General features: G+C 45.1%; 1 protein-coding gene across 1 annotated transcript in view; it reads left to right on the top strand.

Annotated features, from left to right (window-relative positions):
* Nucleotides 1–18,875, top strand: part of Copa (coat protein complex I subunit alpha) — a 40,386-nt gene extending 21,511 nt beyond the window's left edge. Inside the window, exons 11-33 of the mRNA NM_001134540.1 lie at nucleotides 1,457–1,607; nucleotides 2,757–2,823; nucleotides 3,643–3,718; nucleotides 5,649–5,731; nucleotides 7,285–7,424; nucleotides 8,161–8,246; nucleotides 8,350–8,488; nucleotides 9,323–9,485; nucleotides 9,582–9,728; nucleotides 10,416–10,605; nucleotides 10,725–10,820; nucleotides 11,693–11,781; nucleotides 11,983–12,106; nucleotides 13,545–13,634; nucleotides 13,807–13,916; nucleotides 14,587–14,664; nucleotides 14,826–14,894; nucleotides 15,372–15,508; nucleotides 15,757–15,943; nucleotides 16,029–16,139; nucleotides 16,420–16,581; nucleotides 17,751–17,945; nucleotides 18,223–18,875. Coding sequence (NP_001128012.1) covers nucleotides 1,457–1,607; nucleotides 2,757–2,823; nucleotides 3,643–3,718; nucleotides 5,649–5,731; nucleotides 7,285–7,424; nucleotides 8,161–8,246; nucleotides 8,350–8,488; nucleotides 9,323–9,485; nucleotides 9,582–9,728; nucleotides 10,416–10,605; nucleotides 10,725–10,820; nucleotides 11,693–11,781; nucleotides 11,983–12,106; nucleotides 13,545–13,634; nucleotides 13,807–13,916; nucleotides 14,587–14,664; nucleotides 14,826–14,894; nucleotides 15,372–15,508; nucleotides 15,757–15,943; nucleotides 16,029–16,139; nucleotides 16,420–16,581; nucleotides 17,751–17,945; nucleotides 18,223–18,282 — 2,750 coding nt within the window. The 3' untranslated portion in view covers nucleotides 18,283–18,875. The remainder of the gene's footprint in view (nucleotides 1–1,456; nucleotides 1,608–2,756; nucleotides 2,824–3,642; nucleotides 3,719–5,648; nucleotides 5,732–7,284; nucleotides 7,425–8,160; nucleotides 8,247–8,349; nucleotides 8,489–9,322; nucleotides 9,486–9,581; nucleotides 9,729–10,415; nucleotides 10,606–10,724; nucleotides 10,821–11,692; nucleotides 11,782–11,982; nucleotides 12,107–13,544; nucleotides 13,635–13,806; nucleotides 13,917–14,586; nucleotides 14,665–14,825; nucleotides 14,895–15,371; nucleotides 15,509–15,756; nucleotides 15,944–16,028; nucleotides 16,140–16,419; nucleotides 16,582–17,750; nucleotides 17,946–18,222) is intronic.
* Nucleotides 18,876–20,843: the final 1,968 nt, after the last annotated feature.

Genomic DNA, 20,843 nt, shown 5'->3' on the forward strand with positions numbered 1-20,843 from the left:
TGGCTTTGTCTCTCGTAAGTGGTAATAGGAAAACAAAGAGAAGCATAATTTTCAGAGCCATCTAACGGAAGCTTTCCTCATTTTTATCTCTCTTTTGGGAGACAGTGCTCTTTAGTGCTCTTCACTGCAAAGACCTGTTTAATGTTAAGCTCGTTCTCTCTGATGTGCTTTTAGGAGCTCATAGGAGACTAATATTGAACATTTAGAATTCTGACTGAGAAAGTAGAAGCCAAGTCTTATTCATTCATCTGTCAAATACATAATAAAATATCAGTCCACACTCTGGATGCTGGTGTCAGGGCAGTGCATAAAATGTTGCGTGTCTTGGTGGGGCTTTAAGGGAGAAGTCCGTAAACCGTTAAGTATAGAAAGTGAGGTGTGTTTGACGATGCCTTGAATAAAAAGTCAAGCAAAAGGAGGGTGACAGCAGCAGTGGCCTCCAGGTCTATTGTGAATATTCAGAGAAGTGAAAGTGAGTGAGAGAAGGGAGACTGCTGTCACCAGCTGCATTCCTAGTGTGTGAGGTCCCGGGTTAAAGAAGGAGAAAAGGCAGGAGAGTGACAGGAGCTATTTGGAAAAGGTGCTAAAAACTGTGAGTTTAGGAATGCATTTAGCTGTTGTATTATTCTGTTTTCTATAGCTGTAGCAAAGTACTTCATACTGTGTACTTTTAAAAAAGGGATTTGAGCCGCGCGGTGGTGGCTGGTTGAGAATATCCTAGTCTGTAGTGCAATTTCCAGGACAGCCAGGGCTACACAGAGAAAAACCAAAAGGGGGTGGGGACATGGGGGTGGGGGACTGCAGAGATGACTCAGTGGTCAAGAGCACTTGCTACTCTAGCAGAGGACTAGAGCTCTGTCCCAACACCAACATGGTGTCTCACAGCTGCCTGTAACTCTTGTTTCAGGGGATCCGATGCCCTCTTCTGCCCTTCCTAGGCACCAAGCATATACAGTGTGTACATAGAGTGTAGGCATTCACATGTGGATATAAAATCAAAGTAAATAAATCTGAAATTCACCATTTTGGAGGTTGAAAATCCACTTGTCCTTTGGTAAGGGTTCCTTTGGCTCAGTCACAGCATGACATGGAGCATCATGAAAGGAGTGGTTGGGAGAGAGAGATCACATGACCAGTCAGCAATCCAGAGACAGTTCAAGATACTCACTGTATGTTAGCATTCTCCTGACCTGTATCCTAAGATGACATTCATCCCCGAGTGCTCCTCTAATGGCTTACTGACATTTCAGTAAGCCTCATCTCTTAAAGATTCTGCCCCCTCGATATCACACACGGAGCTTCTCCACAGGAACCTGAGGCACAACCCGTCTCCGAGCGTCTCCAAGCCATAACAGATGCCTTTACCCTTTTAGCATGTGAATGTAATCATCCTTGCCTATCGCCTATTTCTAGCAATCCTTTTTGCCAACAGCTGATTGTCTGTTCTGCTCTCTAGGCCATGATGGTGGGATGATTGTATTTAAGCTGGAACGGGAGCGTCCAGCCTATGCTGTTCATGGCAATATGCTGCATTATGTGAAGGACCGATTCCTCCGTCAGCTGGATTTCAACAGCTCCAAAGATGTAGCTGTGATGCAGTTGCGGAGGTGAGTCTGACCTTCTCCTCCTTTCCAGATCTTCTCATCTGTTGTCATAACGCCCTGTCCTCAAGCAGGGCTCTTTTTTTTTTTTTTTTTGGTTCTTTTTTTTTCGGAGCTGGGGACCGAACCCAGGGCCTTGCGCTTCCTAGGCAAGCGCCCTACCACTGAGCTAAATCCCCAACCCCTCAAGCAGGGCTCTTTAAACCAACCTTTTGGACCTAAGCTATCAGATATGGACTCCCTACAGAGTAAACCTCCTCAGTTTAAATCCCTTTATGATAGACTCAGAGGTGTCTATGGGAAGAATGAGAGGCCCCTTCTTGGGACTACCAGTGACCCTGTGGTGAGGGCATTCCACTACTGATGCCTGCAAACCATCTTGCAGATTACAGAAAGTTCTTGGTAGAAAGTAGCCCAATTTATGCCTTCGGGAACCTTGTGGCAGAGAGGGGTGATAGCCTTAAATGACTATAGTACAGAATAATAAGACAATAATGAAGTTTTTAGAAGAGTTGCAGTTTATCATAACTCTACCTTTTTTTTTTTTTTTTTTCCGGAGCTGGGGACCGAACCCAGGGCCTTGCGCTTCCTAGGCAAGCGCTCTACCACTGAGCTAAATCCCCAACCCATAACTCTACCTTTACAGCAAAATACCACAACCCTCAAAAGCGGAACTGTGTCTCCGGAACTGTTAACTCAGGCTATGGTAACCCCTGGGATTCCCGGTCAAAGGAGCATTGGAATGCCAGCTGCGGCATTCAGAAACACTCATGGCTGCAAACACTGGCATCTGGGTTGATAACCACCCATAGCTTCACTGCGACAGAAAGATAGGTTTATGGGAACAGTCCCAGGGATAGAAAACAGGCAGAGAAATCATATCATGCTACTCTGTGGTGTCCACTGCAATTATGCGGAGCGGTTTGTACCAGGCGGAAGAACCATCACGGCTCGCCACCTCTGATGACAATGTAACTTCTGTTATGCTTTGTTGTTTGAACGATTAAGTAGTCATTTTAATGAAAAGAGGAAGAATACAATAGCTGTATTTCCTTATAAAGAAGTGGTGAGCATATGTGTCCTGAGTATGTAGGCGTGGAAGGGATAATTCTCTTCTCTATTCTTACCCCATTCTCTTTCCTCCTCTTTATCTAGTGGTTCTAAGTTCCCAGTGTTCAACATGTCATACAATCCAGCAGAGAACGCCGTGCTGCTGTGCACCGTAAGTAATCGTGGGGTCTCTGCACTCGCTCTCCTTAGTTTTCCTTAGTATTTTACTGCCCTTACTGCCCTCTAATGACCTCTTAAAATTTCTTTTCCTGGTACTGAAAATTAAACATGTGGGCATGAAAGAGCTAACACAGTAGACACTCAGAGGCTCAAACTAGATGGCTTCAGTTGTCATAGCCTGTTAAGGGTTGTGAGGTGATCAGAAGGAACGTTGGCACTTGTTTGTTGTGCAGAAAAGGCCTTTTCTGTCTTGCTTGGGTGAACTGTGTTAGAAGTGAAGTCAGTCAGTCACTCTCAGGGTTGTCAGAGCCCTTCCCGCTTCCTGCCACACAATTAGCAAAGAAAAAAAAAAAAAAAAAAAGCAGTGGCATTCTAACTTTAGGACCCAGGTGGCTGGATGAAAACTGTCCCCTGGATAACTTTTCATATGGAATGTCCTTTAGTGTCTAACACTACCATATTCTCACGATGATTTTCTTGAATGTCTTCTTGGATCTGTTTTGTTTTCTTTTTTCTTTTTAACGTGACAAGTGTAATCAAATGAGACATATCAGGTTCATCATCTTTGAATTTGTGGAATAGAGAGAAATCTTGGGTTTTATTCAGATAATATTTACACGTTTAGAGGATAAAGAGAAGAGTGCCATCAGTGCTTAGCTGTTTGGGTGAGAGCACTGCAATTCTTACATGTGAAGATCGCTCAGATACCCTCTGGGTGCAGGTAACAGAAGTAGGAGAAATGTCTTTTCTGTCAGGATAAAACAGTATCTTCAGTGTCCCCAACTAAACATGTTTCTTCTTTTCCCCACAGAGAGCAAGCAATTTAGAGAATAGTACCTATGATCTGTACACCATCCCCAAAGATGCAGACTCCCAGAATCCTGATGGTAGGTGCTGTTTGTCTCCTCCACGATGCTCCCAGCTCTCCTCATCTGTAGCATCACTTCTTTTCAAGTTTTGCACATCCCGTCCCCAGGCCATGGCTCCATCACTCTTGTCTGTTGGCAGGTGCCGCTGACAGTTGCACCAGAGGCAATTGTGGTGTGAAATATTCATGCTCTGCCTCCATTTTATTACCCCAGCTAGATATATATATTTTATAATTTGGTTATTAGAAACTCTCCATTTTCCCTTTCAGCACAGCATGTTACCCTAGATTATTGTCAGCTGATATGACTTTCACCCTGGTAGTTTCATTTATTTAAAAATGTGGCTCCAGTCTTGCAGTGTCTCATCCTGGGAGTGGGGATTTATACTCTTCTATCTATATCCAGATCCGATTTGCTTCCTTTTGCTTGTCAAAAAGATGGGGCTGCTCACAGCCCCATGACCCACCTGGGATCCCAGGATCCAGCTGAGACCCCTGCCTGCCTCTTTCATCACCACCATCCCTTGTTGACATCCTTACTATTAGAACTTGCTGACAGAACATTCTGTGGATGGATTGGAATCTCATTTATGTTCTTTTCAATGCAGTTTTTCTAGTGGGTTTGCAGGCCTTACCAGCCTGAAGTTTATTCCACAGGCCTTCCCTTTTACTAGTACATTTTGATACTGTATGCCTTCCAAAGTTCTGCGAAATATTTTGCTAGTTCTGTTCCCTTTATGAGTGACAACAGGTCATTATTGTAGTACTCTTGCTTATTTTGATTTTTGGAGAGGATATGTATGTGTATGAGACAGGGTCTCTATATAACCAGGTTAGCCTAGAACTCATGGTTCCACTTGGTAATGGAGTTACACATTATGCCAACTCGTTCCAGCCTTATAAGTGTGCTTGGAGTGAGACGGGAGAAGCAGGAGACCTATATATGTGTGGGATCCGTAAGGCAAAGTCTTCCTCACAGAGTAATCAGTTAGGCCTTCTTAACTAAACCTGTGATTTGGTGCTGCCCAACCCAGCTTGGGTTTTATTGTTGTTTTTCCATATCCGTTAACAATTACTAGAACTTCTGTTCTCCATCCTTTGGAGGGATGATAATTATCAAGGTGTTGTCTAGTGGTGAGCACCAGAGAGGAGAAAGCAGAAGCTGGAGTAGTATGGGTTGTGGTATTAACAAAATTAAACAAAATTTTGTTTTGTTAAGTCTTTGGCACTCCAGGTATGAGAGAAATACAAAACAGGTCTGGCCAGCATGTTCTGTTCTGTTTTCCACTGCTAAAACAGATAAGACTGTTTCAATATATTCTTTACAAGTTTCTCAGAGAGTGGAGTATCCATTTCAAAATTCTAATCAGTTGCAAACTAAGGAACAGTTTATAGCTCTCCTCAGGGCGATAATAGTGAATTGACATTCACAGAGCAACAGCTTGATACTGTGTTACCCAGCACTGAGCCTGTCAAGATTTAGCTGGAGTGCTGTGTCCCACCCTGCCCGAGCGGGAGGCCTGCATTAGCATGTTAAAAGCAGCAGAGCAGCTGCGACCTGGGGTTGGGTTCTGTCGCTTCTCCAGCAGTGTAGATAGGAGGTCTTAGACTTTGACAGGCTGCTTGCTGTGCCTCAGCTTGGCTAGGAAGGCTCTGCTCGTTAGCTTGATGGAGTGTGCTGTCTCCCAAGATGGGCAGCATTTCTGCCAGTGTGTGGTGCTGGCTGAAATGCAGCCACTTGGCCTAGAGATAAGAGGCTTGGCAGGGGTGGGGGCTGGAGTTTGGAGAGAAGGATAGGGAAAGTCACTGACAATAGCCTGAGGTTATGGCTGAATTAGTTAGGAAGCAGCTGAACTGGCAAAGCCAAAATGGCAGCTCCATGGCACCTGACTCTGTCACCTGCTAGTGGCTCACCACATGCTCCCACATTTTGGTTTTGTTCTCCTCAGCCCCTGAAGGGAAACGATCCTCGGGCCTGACAGCGGTTTGGGTTGCTCGGAATCGGTTTGCTGTCCTAGATCGAATGCACTCGGTAAGTAGAAACCAGTTCAGGGAGTACAGCAACAGTGGTCCACACTGTAAGATAAAGAACAGTTTCCCTTAGTCTCCAAAGCAGTTGTGATCCTTGGGTACTGGGTCTCCCTCCAGCCCTACTCATAGGCTAACCTGGGGAGGGAAGGTTGATGATTGGGTGACATTAGTAGGCCTCTGGCTTCTGCACGTGCAGGAGCTAAAACCTTCAGATTTAAGTATGTGGATTAGATAAGAGGGAGCTTTTCCTCCTTGTCCCACTCCCCTAATTGGTACCTAAAATGTAATAGATTTAGAGAGCCAGATGGTGATACACACCTTTAATCCCTTTGCCTGGGAGGAGAAATGCATACACAATATGCACATACATACATACATACATACATACATACATACATACATACATACTTGCATACCTGTGATAGGCTCAATGCAAGATAAGCAAGGGTCTTCCATTAAAATCTCAACAAAAGCCTAAATTTTGACTATTTTCTTTCTAGTTGAGAAACTCAGATCTAGGCGAATATTTTGTTTGCTTATTTTTAAGTACAGGGGATTGAATTTAGGGCCTTGTTCATGCAAGGCTTTCATTTTAACTTGTTCATTTTTGTAATTTTGAGGGTCTCACTGAGTCTGGTGAGAAACTGCCTAGACTAGGAATGAACTCACTCTGCAGCCAAGACAGGGCTCAGCCTCCCAAGTGGCTGAGATTACAGGCCTGCGCTATGAGACCCAGCCTTTTAGGATTGCCTTTCTTTTCTTCTTATCTTATGTACATTGGTATTTTCCTTGCACGTATGTCTGTGTAAGGATATTGCATCTGTAGCTGGAGTTACAGATAGTTGTGAGCTGCCATGTGGGTGCTGGGATTTAAACCTGGGTCTTCTGGAAGAACAGCCAGTGCTCTCAGCAGTTGAGCCATTTCTCTAGCGCCTTCCCCTTTTAAGGTTTTATTTACTTATGTAATGTATATGAATATACTATAGCTGTCTTCAGAAACACCAGAAGAGGACATCTGACCTCATTACAGATAGTTGTGAGCCACCACATGGTTGTTAGGAATTGAACTCAGGAACTCTGGAAGAGAAGTCAGTGCTCTTAACTGCTGAACCTTTTCTCCAGATTCTCTCCCCACCCCACCCCCTCTCTCTAAAGGAGAGAGGTTAGAGGTCAATGAGATGTCTTAGTGGATAAGAACCCTTATCACCAAAGTAGATGACCTAAATTCAGTCCTTAGGTCCCATGTGTAAGAGGAGAGAACTGAGTTCTTCTATTTGTCCTCTGACCCACACACTTGGGCACCATGACATATAATATATGTACCCACACATTCTCGAGCGCACGCAGAAACACACACACAGACACACACACACACACAAATGAATGAATGAATGAATACTGTGAGGCCCTGGAGAGAGTATTAGTAGTCAACCTGATGTATAAATGACTTGGATAAGGGACAAACTTCTTTACTAAAGGAGCAATTGCTGGGGGACATCATTAGTGGTTACCTTATCTATTTACTTCTCATGACTCCACCCATATTCATTTCAGCTTCTGATTAAAAACCTGAAAAATGAGATCACCAAGAAAATCCAGGTGCCCAACTGTGATGAAATCTTCTATGCTGGTACAGGCAACCTCCTGCTTCGGGATGCAGATTCCATCACACTCTTTGATGTCCAGCAGAAGCGGTAACATGGCAGACAAACTTGTAATGAGGGAGAGTGGGGGTCTTTTTTTTTTTTTTTAAAGGTTTATTTATTTATCATATACAAGTACACTGTAGCTGTCCTCAGACACCAGAGGAGGGCATCGGACCCCATCACAGATGGCCGTGAACCACCATGTGGTTGCTGGGAATTGAACTCATGACCTCTGGGAGAGCAGTTGGTGCTCCCAACCACTGAGCCATCTCTCCAGCCCGAGAGTGGGGGTCTTTAATAGGGGGGTTTTCTAATCTTGCCACATGGCCTCGCTGCTGCTTACACACTCGACTGCGAGGCTGTTTGCGATCCTTTTCCCTTTCCCTGTCTATCCTGCCCCCGAGTGCATGCGTTCTAGCAGCGTGGCCAGGGCTACCAGACATTGAGCTATCTTTAAAGAATGGGTTTGGGTCTGGGGATGGGAAGAACACAAAGTTGAATAGCACAGTTCCTGTTCTTAAAGAACTTAGTAAGTCCAGTGGTGAAAATTGATAGAGACAAAGGCCTAATATAGGAGGGAACGGGGCGGCAGAGAGGGAGGAAGAGGAAGTGCAGAGTGTGAACCAAAGCATTTAGCTTACTGACCTACAGCGTAGGCAGTGTTTCTCTGATATTACATTGAGAAGTTGAGTTCTGCATTAATTAAAGATGGAAACGGCATAGGTCATAGCTTGAGACAACACAATTAGGCCCATTCATGATTCCCTTTCTCTTGCTATCCCAGAACTCTGGCATCAGTGAAGATTTCCAAGGTGAAATATGTTATCTGGTCGGCAGACATGTCTCATGTTGCACTCCTGGCCAAGCATGGTAAGGCTTCATTATATCCACCGTCTTAGAGGCCACTTCCTCCCTGCCAGTTTACTGCACTCACCCTGTCCAACAGAGCACTCATGCCCTTTGCCTCTTACAGCCATTGTGATCTGTAACCGCAAGCTGGATGCTCTGTGTAACATTCATGAGAACATTCGTGTCAAGAGTGGGGCCTGGGATGAAAGTGGGGTGTTTATCTATACCACAAGCAACCACATCAAATATGCTGTCACCACTGGGTAAGTTAATTATCTGGGACAAGTGGGAGAAGGTGGCTTCCTGCGATCACTGTGCTAACTCAAGAGATTTAACCGCAGTTCTCCGTTAACTTTCTTCATAAAAGAGCCAACAGGGCATATATGTACTATAGGGCTCTCTCTCTCTCTCTCTCTCTCTCTCTCTCTCTCTCTCTCTCTCTCTCTGTCTCTCTGTGCTGACTCAGTGACTCAGGCAGTTTCTCTAAGGTCAGACAACCTGAATTCAATCCCCAGGTTCCTCAAATGGCAGGAGAGAACCAGGTCCTGAGAGTTTTCCTGTAGCCCCCACACACACCTGCATTGTGTACACACATAAAATAAAAAAATTTCAAAATTTAGGGAAACATTGTAAAGGACTGGGGAGGGGCCAGTGAGATAGCTCAGCAGGTTAAAAACAAGGCGTGAGTTTGACCCCAGAGTCCTTATATGGTGGGCGGAGAGAGCTGAGTGCCAAGAGCTGTCCTCTGACCGCCACAGATCACTGCAGCATGCACATCTATACTGCATAATGAATGCTCACATACATAATTATGAGTTTTTTATTTTTGAAGGGAGGCTAGTCATTGGTAGCATGCTTTCCTAGAATGCCCAAGGCTCTAGACTCAATAACTCAAACTGCAAAAAAAATAAAAGGTTCATAGCATATGTTCTGTCATAGAAAAGAATTAAATCGTTTTGAAACACTTTTTGTCTGTATCAGTGTGTAAGTAGCACTTGATGAAAGGAAAATGAGAAAATACTATTTCAACTTTATTCATTTTTACAAGCTGGATTTTCTCCCTTCTGAAAATTGTGCCTTTTATCCCCTCTTCCTAGGGACCATGGGATCATCCGAACTCTGGATTTGCCCATCTATGTCACAAGAGTGAAGGGCAATAACGTATACTGCCTGGACAGGGAGTGTCGTCCTCGGGTGCTCACCATTGACCCCACCGAATTCAAGTTCAAACTGGCCCTGATCAACAGGAAGTATGATGAGGTATGAAGCAAAGCAACCTACAGACGTGCTAAAGGGGGCAGTGCTCCTTTCTCCTCAGGAGTAATCTGTTTTCTGCCTACCAACCCGAATGTCTAGGTACTGCACATGGTGAGGAACGCCAAACTAGTAGGCCAGTCGATCATCGCTTACCTCCAGAAGAAGGGTTATCCTGAAGTGGCACTGCATTTTGTAAAGGATGAGAAAACTCGTTTCAGCTTGGCCCTGGAGTGTGGAAACATTGAGGTGAGAGGAATGAGTCATCAGTCCCAGGTAGCTGTAGAGAAAAGGGAGGCTTAGGGCCAGTGTAACCTAACAATGTACTGGAGGCCGGACCACAGAAGGTGCTCTCCTGTGCTTGCATTTTTAGCCAGAGTGGAAGTTTGGAAGTTTTTAGTTTAAATTGAACCATTTTTCTGTTGCTGTTTCTGTTTCTGCATCTTCCTGTCTCCTCTTCTGCCCAGTATTTCCACTCTTGTTACCATTTTCAAACTGAATTTAAGAAGTTCTAGGACAGAGCTAGATAGCTAGAAATGCAAAGACTCTGCACATTTTCCGTGACACCTTGGTCTTGCTGGGTGAAGTACTCACGCAGTGTTGAGGCCCAGACATTGCTTCAAGGAGAAAAGGGCTTAGGAATGCTGCTTTTCCAGTCCCGTATTCCATCCCTTATTCCTTTGCCCTGCCTGAAACTGCTGTGCAACCTCAGAGCTAAGGCTCTGGGGAGTCCGCAGCCAATAGGCGTTGATACTGTACTAGCGACCTTTGGAGGGGTCACACTGGTAGATAGAATTCTCCAGAAAAATAGTGTGAAAGTAGTGATTGCAAGCATGGAGAATTCCTTGGGAAATTTTAGAGACAAATGCTTTGATAAACTTGGCTGGTTTTGAATCATAATGCCCACACTAAACACTGGCCATGGGAATTCTTCAGATTGCTCTAGAGGCAGCCAAAGCTCTGGATGACAAGAACTGCTGGGAGAAGCTGGGAGAAGTGGCCCTGTTACAGGGCAATCACCAGATTGTAGAAATGTGCTATCAGCGCACCAAAAACTTTGACAAGCTCTCCTTCCTGTACCTTATTACTGGCAACCTGGAGAAGCTTCGAAAGATGATGAAGATTGGTGAGCTCTCTAAAACTATGCTTGGGAAGTGTGGGGCTTGTAGGGAAGGAGGAAGGTAAATAGAGGAGGGAGATCTTTCGAGAGAAGGCCTAAGTAGGTTTCTCATTGACTTGATGCAGCTGAGATCCGAAAGGACATGAGTGGCCATTATCAGAATGCCCTGTACCTGGGTGATGTGTCAGAGAGAGTGCGAATCCTGAAGAACTGTGGGCAGAGTAAGTATTTATCCAGGACTTCCTGTCCTTTGAGACCTTCGGAAGGATTTTCTGGAAGTTGCCTTGTATTATTGGACTCTGTGTGTGTGTTTCTGTCTGTCTGTCTGTCTGTCTGTCTGTCTGTCTGTGTTTTCCTTGCATTTACTGTACTGAACTCAGACTGAGTTAGCTCCTCAGATTTCTTCTCTTTTACCTTTTTTAAAATCCATCTTGTTGACATATTTCTTGGGCTGTTTCAGAGGATTGCCACATTTGTGGTGTCTATTGCTCCTTTCCAAGTTATATTTTAAAACAAACAACTAAGGGAATACTCCCAACAGATTGTGTCCTCTGACCTCCACATGTGTACTGTGAGACTCACACACAATAAATACACAAAACTTTTAATAAAGAAAACAAACATCCCTCACAGGTAGAGTGTGCTTAGCTTTTGTTCAGTGTGTGTAAAGCTGCAGTCAGAGTATTCTCAGGACTGCAGACACACAGAGACCCAACAGGAGAAGAATTCATTTCCACGTTCATGGGTGTGGGCATTCCTTGGGTCTTTGCCTCCCTTTGTCTGAGAAACAGTATCATCTTGCCATGTTACCTTGGCCATCACAAAGTTCACAATAGTTCCTTCAGGACAGGTTAACAAGATGACACCCACAACAGAGTCCACAGTTACTGTAAGCCACTCTCGGCTGTGACATTCCATGAACTCTGACAGATTCTGTCCATTAGAGGCTGATTAAGCCCCGCAGCCTACTCTTCTGGTTGGGTATTAGTATGCATTTGCATCCTAGGAGCTAGGGTCACCCCTTCCTCAGCAGTCTACCAAGTTAACATTCTCTTGGAAATGTACCCACACCACAAACTTATGTTTTCTGTAGAATCCCTGGCCTACCTCACAGCTGCTACACATGGCTTAGATGAGGAAGCTGAGAGCCTGAAGGAGACATTTGACCCTGAGAAGGAGACAGTGAGTATTTACACAGATGTTTCTGATAACAGGATCCATTCCCATCTTGGGATAATTTAAAATCATAAATTTTACTCTACCACCTAATTACCAGAGTTGGGACTGGGAAGGAGAGATAAGTTGAGAGGAAACAGCGTAACCCTTTGTGTGTGATTCATGAGAGCTATTCATGTTTAACATTTTCATTATTCCACCCCTCAGATCCCAGATATTGATCCTAATGCCAAGCTGCTCCAGCCACCAGCACCTATCATGCCATTGGATACCAATTGGCCCTTACTGACTGTGTCCAAAGGGTTCTTTGAAGGCTCCATTGCAAGCAAGGGTGAGTGCCCATTACTCCTATATGGGTTTTAAACGTTGTTTTATAGAGAACTATCCTAATTGGGTCTGACTTGTACTCAGTGGATTGCTTACTTAGCATGTACAAAACTCTGGATTCAATCCACAGCATTATATACATAACTGACCAACTCCTGTGATACCAGCTAAAGAGATGGTGGTAAGAAATCAAAAACTCAAGGTCATCCTTGGTTTCATAGTCAGTTTTTAGACAGCTTGGACTATGTGGGACTATTTCTTAAAAACAAACAAAAAGGGGACTGGACAGATGGCTCAGCAGCACTGACTGCTCTTCCAAAGAACCCGGTTCAATTCCCAGCAGCCACATGGCAACTCCCCGGTTCCAGGGGAATCTGAAACCACCACACCTGGGAGGCTGACCACCAATTCTACATTTAAAAAGAAAAAAAATGTTTACCAGCTTCTCCTGTTCTTCTTTCCGTGTGAAGTTTCACAGAGCACTAAAATGCTAGCCAAGGCTAGGACGTCTCCAAACTGAGGAAAGTTTTTGAGATCTTTTTAAAGAGAACTTGAGCTCAACCTAGCACATACCTGTGTTCTCAGCAGTTAGAAAGTTGAAACAGGAGAAAAAACATTCAAAGCCAGCCATCACAGAGCAGTAACTAGTTTAAGGTCTGGCCAGCCCATGTGAAACCCTTCCTTTGCTCTCTAGCCCCTGCCACAAAAGAAAGAGATGTAGAGAATGACGGCAAGTGAGCGTCTGCACTGCACCGACAGCTCCAACACTCGGTGTCTCTAGCTCACCTCACATGCAGGCATCTCCACTTTGTGTTTTCCTTTTCGTCACATGCTTCTCCCCAGCACCCAAGCCCCCCTGTTTGCTTGGATCTTCCTGCTGGTTCCTGCTGGTTCACATCTAAGCAAGAGCCTAAGCTGAGTTCAAGCATTTTGTGTCTGGCCCTGCTCTATCCTCGCCTCCTGGACCCACCATGTCTTCATTCTCTGCACAGACTATAGTAATAGTCACTTAGTAAAGTTTTCACAAAGAAACTCTAAGAGTGGGCAGCCAAGGACAGCCAGGTTTTGGTAACAGGGAGGTAGTTCTTTCCTACCTCAACAGGGATTTAAGCCAGAGCCTTATGAATACTAGAAAAGCTCTCTACCACTACCACTGCGCGCACACACACACACACACACACACACACACACACACACACACACACACACAGAGCAGAACAAGACAGAACCTTGGCAGTTATTTTTGTCTTTGCTTGGTTTGTTTTGAGATTTAACAACACACTAAAGCATATTTACTGACATCCACAGTTAGCAATTTCTAAGTAGACAGCACATATTTCTGAGGACACAACTTCTGAAAGCACATACCTTGCCTGTAGAGGCGATTGGTCGCACTTGAGACCTCTAAGCTCTGAGAAGTTCCCTCTGTCTTCCCATGATAGGGAAGGGAGGCGCGTTGGCTGCCGACATTGACATCGACACTGTTGGTACTGAAGGCTGGGGAGAGGACGCAGAGCTGCAGCTGGACGAAGGTAAGAATGTGTCCTAGGACTGTGCTGAGGTGTTTGGCGCCCTGGGGAGGAGTTATCTGTGGAGCGAGCAGTCTACAAGCTTCTAATTCATGGAGCCAGCGGGACCTAGTATTTTGTCTTTGGAGGCAGATGTTCCCACCTAAGTCTGTTTGATCATGGGTTGTCCTTACAGATGGGTTTGTGGAGGCTCCGGAAGGTTTGGGGGAGGATACTCTCGGCAAGGGACAAGAGGAAGGAGGTGGCTGGGACGTAGAAGAAGATTTGGAGCTCCCACCTGAGCTGGTACGTGAAGTTCCTGCTCTGGGATTTCTCTCCTTTCCACCACCCCTGTAAAGAATAGGTGGGTCTCTTTCCTCTCCCTCTTCTCTTCTCTTCTCTTCTCTTCTCTTCTCTTCTCTTCTCTTCTCTTCTCTTCTCTTCTCTTCTCTTCTCTTCTCTTCTCTTCTCTTCTTCTCCTCTCCTCTCCCCTCCTCTCCCCTCCTCTCCCCTCCCTTCCCCTCCCCTCCCCTCCCCTTCCCACAACTTGTAGTATGCCTATCCTGAGGTCCACAAAAGAGGGGGTTCCAGCATTTGAAAGAGGAATGTGTTTAATATCTAAATGGCATCTTGTGGAATGTCATTTTGGTCTTGGGGAGATGGCTCAAGCCAAGGTTAGCATCTAAATGTTGTATCTTGAGTTTATCAGAACACAGTTCTTGAATGGCTATTTAAATGTCTTAATTTGCGGCCTGGGAACATAGCTCAGTTGGTAGGATGCTTTCTTAGCATACACATAGCCCTTGATTTGATTCCCCACTATATGTAAATCAGGCATGGTGACAAAAGACTATATAGTCCTAGCACTTTAGGTACAGACAGGAGGATTCAATCCTTGTTACAGAGTGAGTTTCAGACTCTGTCAAACTCTTATTTGAACCAATAAATAAAGCCTTAATTTTCTTTTTCCTTCTAGGATGTACCCTCTGGGGTTGCCGGTGGTGCTGAAGACGGTTTCTTTGTGCCCCCAACCAAGGGAACAAGCCCAACTCAAGTAAGCAGGAAAACACAATTACACAGAGATGAGTGCTTCCGGGCTGGTTAATATTTGATTGCTGTGTAAAAATATTGGTTGCTTTTAATAGATATGGAGGAGAAGAATTAGAAAGAGAAAGGAAATTTTTCATTTGGCTTATGTTTTCTATTTCTTACTAGATCTGGTGCAATAACTCCCAGCTTCCAGTGGATCACATCCTGGCAGGTTCTTTTGAAACAGCTATGCGGGTAAGTCTCCTGAAAGCCTTGGCCTCCTCTTGAGTGTGTATTCCAGAGGCTTAGGGAGAACGGTGAACTCATCTGTTTAACCCCGTGGGGATGATCGGACCCACGGGCCCACGGTGTGCATTGCAAGGCGGCTGCTGCCTTACTGAAGAGACTGGTTTCATAAAGGCCTTTATCTGCTCTCCACTTGGTCTGTGGTTGTGTTTGCCAGTCAGCCATTTCTGCTGCTTCATTAGTAAAATCAGCACCTCTTTCTGAATGGGTGTTTATTGCAGACGCTGTACCACATGTTACGATGACGTAACAGCCATGAACACTTGCTGTCACTCTTGGTCAATCTAAAATGCTCTCTGTAGATGTTAAGATGGAGGAGTCCCTATAGTTGACTATATACAGAGAAGTAAAATACCTTGCTTAAGTTTGATTTATTTTTAGTTGGTAGAAAACAAATCCCTATGTTTCTCTTTTTTCTTGTTCTAGCTTCTTCATGACCAGGTGGGAGTAGTCCAGTTTGGCCCCTATAAGCAACTGTTTCTACAGACATACGCGCGAGGCCGCACCACCTACCAAGCACTGCCCTGCTTGCCCTCCATGTATAGCTACCCTAATCGCAATTGGTAAGTCCCCTTCTCCGTGCTGTGGGTTTCCGTCGGAGGAAGTAGTGCAGATGATTCTCACAGTGACAGGATTCCCCAGAGCTAGGGGAAGATCTGCAGCTTGTTACTTTGGGCTTTGGTTTACACCACCTGCCCTCCTGTTTCCAGCTATGTCTACAGTAGGGTGTTGGTGATTGTGTTGGATAGAAGCAGAGCATGAGTCCTGCTCTGCTGTTGACCATCTGCTGTCTTCATCATTCCCCTTCCAGGAAGGACGCAGGGCTGAAGAATGGTGTGCCGGCTGTGGGCCTCAAGCTTAACGACCTGATCCAGCGGCTGCAGCTCTGTTACCAGCTCAGCACAGTCGGCAAGTTTGAAGACGCTGTGGAGAAATTCCGCTCCATCCTACTCAGTGTGCCCCTTCTTGTGGTGGACAATAAACAGGAGATTGCAGAGGTAGGAGGAATCTGGCCACTTACCCCATCCTGGGCACCTCCACATTCTTGTCTGTGTCGTGACTGTCTTCTGCAAACCTCTTCAGGCCCAGCAGCTCATCACCATCTGCCGTGAGTACATTGTGGGTTTGTGCATGGAGATAGAAAGGAAGAAGCTACCTAAGGAGACCCTAGACCAGCAGAAGCGCATCTGTGAGGTAAGATCTGTGAGACCTCCATCTAAATTGTTTGGATTGGAAGTGTCTTGGCTTTGGGGAGGAAGAGAAATTGGAGTCATCTCCATGAAGAGGTGCTCCTTTTCTCACTGTCATTCCTCAGATCATGAGTTCTCATATTTTAAGAGGTCGAACTAGTCTGTCTTACAGCTACCTGTGCTGGCTTTGTGTTGCTGTTTTGTTTTGTTCTTTTATAATTGTGTAGCTGTTTATAAACCACAGCTGAACCTCACTTTGTTCGGTGCTCCTTTCTGTTCACTAGATGGCGGCTTATTTCACACACTCAAACCTGCAGCCTGTGCACATGATCCTGGTGCTGAGGACAGCCCTCAACCTCTTCTTCAAGCTCAAGAACTTCAAGACAGCTGCCACCTTTGCCCGACGCCTGCTGGAACTTGGGCCCAAACCTGAAGTAGCCCAACAGGTACAGGGGAATTCCATCAGTGCCTTTGGGGGAACCAGATCTTAAATTGAGGAGCAGGGGCTGGGGATTTAGCTCAGTGGTAGAGCGCTTACCTAGGAAGCGCAAGGCCCTGGGTTCGGTCCCCAGCTCCGAAAAAAAGAACCAAAAAAAAAAAAAAAAAAAAAAATTGAGGAGCAGAAGCCAATATCCTTCTCTCTGAAACAATAGAACAGCACTCCACCCAAGAAAGCCAATAGAATGCTGCCTTCTGGTTACTTACCTTGGGGCATCTTTTCCCCCTTGAAACCGGAGTGATAATTTATTCAGATATGGCATTGGGTGCATGGCATTCTAAAATACTCTATATAGATGTTTAAATGGAGTAGATCCTGTAGTTGACTTGACTAAATTTTAGTAGTGAGAAGTAAAAACCTTGCCCAAGTTTGATTTCAGTTTTTTTTCTGTATCCCTGGCTGTCCTAGAACTCACAGAAATTTGCCTGCCTCTGCCTCCCAAGTGCTGTGTTAATTTTGACTTAATTTCAATTTGACATTTGTGCTGGGCTTACCAGCCCTTCTCTTGTGGCCTTGCAACCTAGAATAGCCCCAGTGGGCCTGCAGGTGAGCTCCTAGCCTTAAACTCCGGGCACCTGCAGATAATTCAGCTGTTCTTCAGCTCCAGGTGACCCCTCTTTACCTCTTATACTTTCATTCATAGTCCAGGATCCATGCCACCTAAAAACATTCTCCTTGGGCACTAGAAACCTGTTTCAGCTCTTTATGGGGCCCAATCCTGATAATCTAATCCCAGAAGTAAACAGGATTATGGCTTTAGAGCATGGAGCCATGTTGGAGAAAGAGAAAGATTTCACTGTGTATCCCAAACTCCTGACCTCCTACTGCCTTCTGGGCTCTGGGATGTACTGGTACAACCAGCACAGTGGCAATTGTCATTTTTTCACATACATCCTAGACAGAGGATGGGCCCTGTATTCTCATGGCGTAGTTACTTTAGTTGTCGTGTTCTGTTTCTTGAGACTGGGTATATAACTCAGGCTGTCCTAGAACTTGGGATCCCCCTGTTCCTATGTGCTGGGATTATAGAAATAAACCACCATGCCTAACGTATAATCGCATCGGAGATCATGATGCTTTCTGTACTCGTAAATATTCCTTCCTTCCTTCCTTTAGACAAGGAAAATCTTGTCTGCCTGTGAGAAAAACCCCACAGATGCCTGCCAGCTCAATTATGACATGCACAACCCCTTTGACATTTGTGCTGCATCTTACCGGCCCATCTACCGTGGAAAACCAGTGGAGAAGTGTCCACTCAGTGGGGCCTGCTATTCCCCTGAGTTCAAAGGGCAGATCTGCAGGGTCACTACAGTAAGTACTGTCCTCAAGAGTGTGTCTATCAGGGTTGGGGTGGGGATCCAACAAAAGAAAGAAAGTGTGTGGGATATTGAGGGAAGGGGCAAAGGAAGCTTGGTGCTGGCTCTCTCCCTGCATTTGCTGCGGCTCCCTCAGGCAGTGACACTGCAAAGCTAGTGCTTCCTTCACTGCTCACTTCTCAGCACCAAGCATCCTTCTGCCTGCTCGTCGGCGGGTATAGGGAATAAGCTCTCTGGGGTTCTCTAACCTGATGCTGTTTTTCACTTCACAGGTGACAGAGATTGGCAAAGATGTGATTGGTCTGAGGATCAGTCCTCTTCAGTTTCGCTAAGGTTCTCCCTTCACGTGCATGGTTAATCACACACTGTTCTTTAAAGTCTCTAGCTGCAAACCCTCACTCTCCCCTACAGCCACGATTCGACTTGTTGAGGTTGGTTCTCCCTGAAAACGTCATGTTCTTTCTCTTCGTTGGCAAATCAGAAGTTTCAAGCTTGATTTTCTTGCTCCTGCAGACCTCTCCTGAAGTTTACTGTGCTTGTGATCATAGATGACTTTGCGTTTCAGCTTGGGCCTTCCAAGGAACAAATGAAAACTCTGTGCTGGCCATTTGTTTAGCAAATTCTTTAGTATTTATTCCTTCCTTAACTACCGCCTTTGGTCCAATTCCACTAGCAAGCAGCAGGATGCAAGAAATGACATTTTTCCTCAGCCAAACGAACTGTTAACTATCCCATATTTTTCTTGTGCATTTAATGTCATAAATAAGTTCCTTCTTTATGTGGGCCCACACACTTGCAGGCTGAGAAGAAGTCATTTAGTTTTGCAAAATCTGTACCAGTTTTCACTGATTTGTTCCTGTCCTTTATAACTTACCATTGTTCTTATATCCTGTTGCTCACCAAATAAAGTAAATTTCTGAGAGTCTCCTGGCTGCCATTTACTTCTTGCACACTCACTTTCACGACCCTGCTCATGTCGATGTATCTATCTCACCAGAGCAGATTCTTTGCCTCAGGAACACTTTTTAACCATTATATACATTATATACATTTTAAATTAATACTCACAACAAGGGGAAAATGGTAATGTTTTTCTTGGAGACATGTGAAACGTCTACATTGTTGGGGACTGGTAAAAAGAGTCCACGTTTACTGCAACTTTCTGTTCGTTTCTAACTACAGCCAGTATTTGCTGAGCCCCTATTAATGCCCATCACGGCTCTGCGTGTTTTACTTATTATATGCACATAGAAGAGAATGAGTATATAATAAATTACATATTTACTGTAAGTACAGAGTTGTCTTAGCTTCTGCGGTGATAAAAGACGCTGACAAAAGCACCTTACGGAGATGGGGATCATTTGACTCGAAGTGGCAGGTCCATCATTGCAGGGAAGGGAAGGTGGTAGAACCTGAAGCAGCTGGTCACATTCTACCTCAGGCAGGAGCAGAGGGCACTGACTGCACGCCTTCCTGCAGTCCTCAGCCAGTTTTCTTTCTTTGTGAGACAGAGCCTCACTTGGCTGGTGTGGAGCTTAATGTGTAGACCTGGCTGGCCTGGGACTGCTGAGACTGGAGAGAAGGGAGAAGTCTACCTCCTTTTAATAGCAGCATTATGGAGGCAGAGGCAGAGGCAGGTAGCTTTCTCCTTTAAATTCAGGACCTCAGGCCTAGCAAATACTGCTGCCCACAGAGGGCGGGGCTTTCCGTATCAATTAACAAAATCATTCTTCATAGACATTGACTCAGGTCCTTCCACCAGGTGATTCTAGGTTGTGTCAGGTTGATGGAACTATCACAGTTGTCAGCATTTTGCTTCTAAGAGTAATTGGATAAGTAATGTGTATTATTTGTTTGATTCAAAATACATAATCCAGACCTAGCCTGGTAGCTTCATCTGTTCTAGCACTTACAAGGTGGGAATGTGATCAAGGGTTTAAGCCCAGCCAGGCATGGTGGCATGTGCCTTTAATCCCAGCAGTTGGGTGGCTGAGAATTCAAGACCAACCTAGTCCAGTCTACATAGTTCCAGGCCTGCCAAGGGCTACACAGTGAAATCTAGTCTTAAAAAACCAAAAGCTCAAAACGAGGGGCTGGAGAGATGGCTCAGCAGTTAAGAGCAGTGATTGCTCTTCCAGAGGTCCTGAGTTCATTTCCCAGCAACCATATGGTGGCTGACAACCATCTGTAATGGGATCTGATGCCCTCTTCTGGTGTGCCCGACACACCAGTGTACTCATATACATAGAATAAATAAAATTTTAAAAAACCAAAAGCTCAAAACAAGGGGCTGGAGAGGGTGCTTCAGCAGCCATTAAGAACTGGCTGTTCCTCCAGAGTAGCTGGATTCAATTCCCCAGCACCCACGTGGTTGCTCACAACGATCCATAACTTCAAGTTCCACATGATCTAACTCACTTTTCTGGTAAACAAAGGTACTGCATGCACATGGTACACAGATCTACATACAGTCACAATCAAAACATTTGTATACAAAAAATACAGTTTTCTAAGCCTAGGATAACGCCAGCTAGTTTCAAGGCCAGCCTGAAGGACCTTATCTCAAAAACAACAAAACAGGCTAGTGAGGTGGCTCAGCAGTTAAGAGCAAGTACTGTTCTTCCAGACGGCCTGGGTTCAGTTCCCATCACCCAGGCAAGGTGGCTCACTACCACCTGTAACTCCAGCTTCAGGGGATCTCGTGTTTTCTGCTGACCTTCATGGACACCTGCACTTCTGTCCATAAATGCACAGCTGGAGACATAGCTCCATTGGTAGGGTGTTGGCCTAGATGTGCAGAGTTTCGGGTTTAATCCCAGCACTCCATATGGTAGTATACCCCTTTCCTAAAAACAGATAAATGCAGACATTTTATTTAGTTTATTTATTTTAT

The sequence above is a fragment of the Rattus norvegicus genome, chromosome 13 (genome assembly GCF_021556685.1).
Source record: "Rattus norvegicus strain SHRSP/BbbUtx chromosome 13, alternate assembly SHRSP_T2T, whole genome shotgun sequence".
Taxonomy (NCBI): domain Eukaryota; kingdom Metazoa; phylum Chordata; class Mammalia; order Rodentia; family Muridae; genus Rattus; species Rattus norvegicus.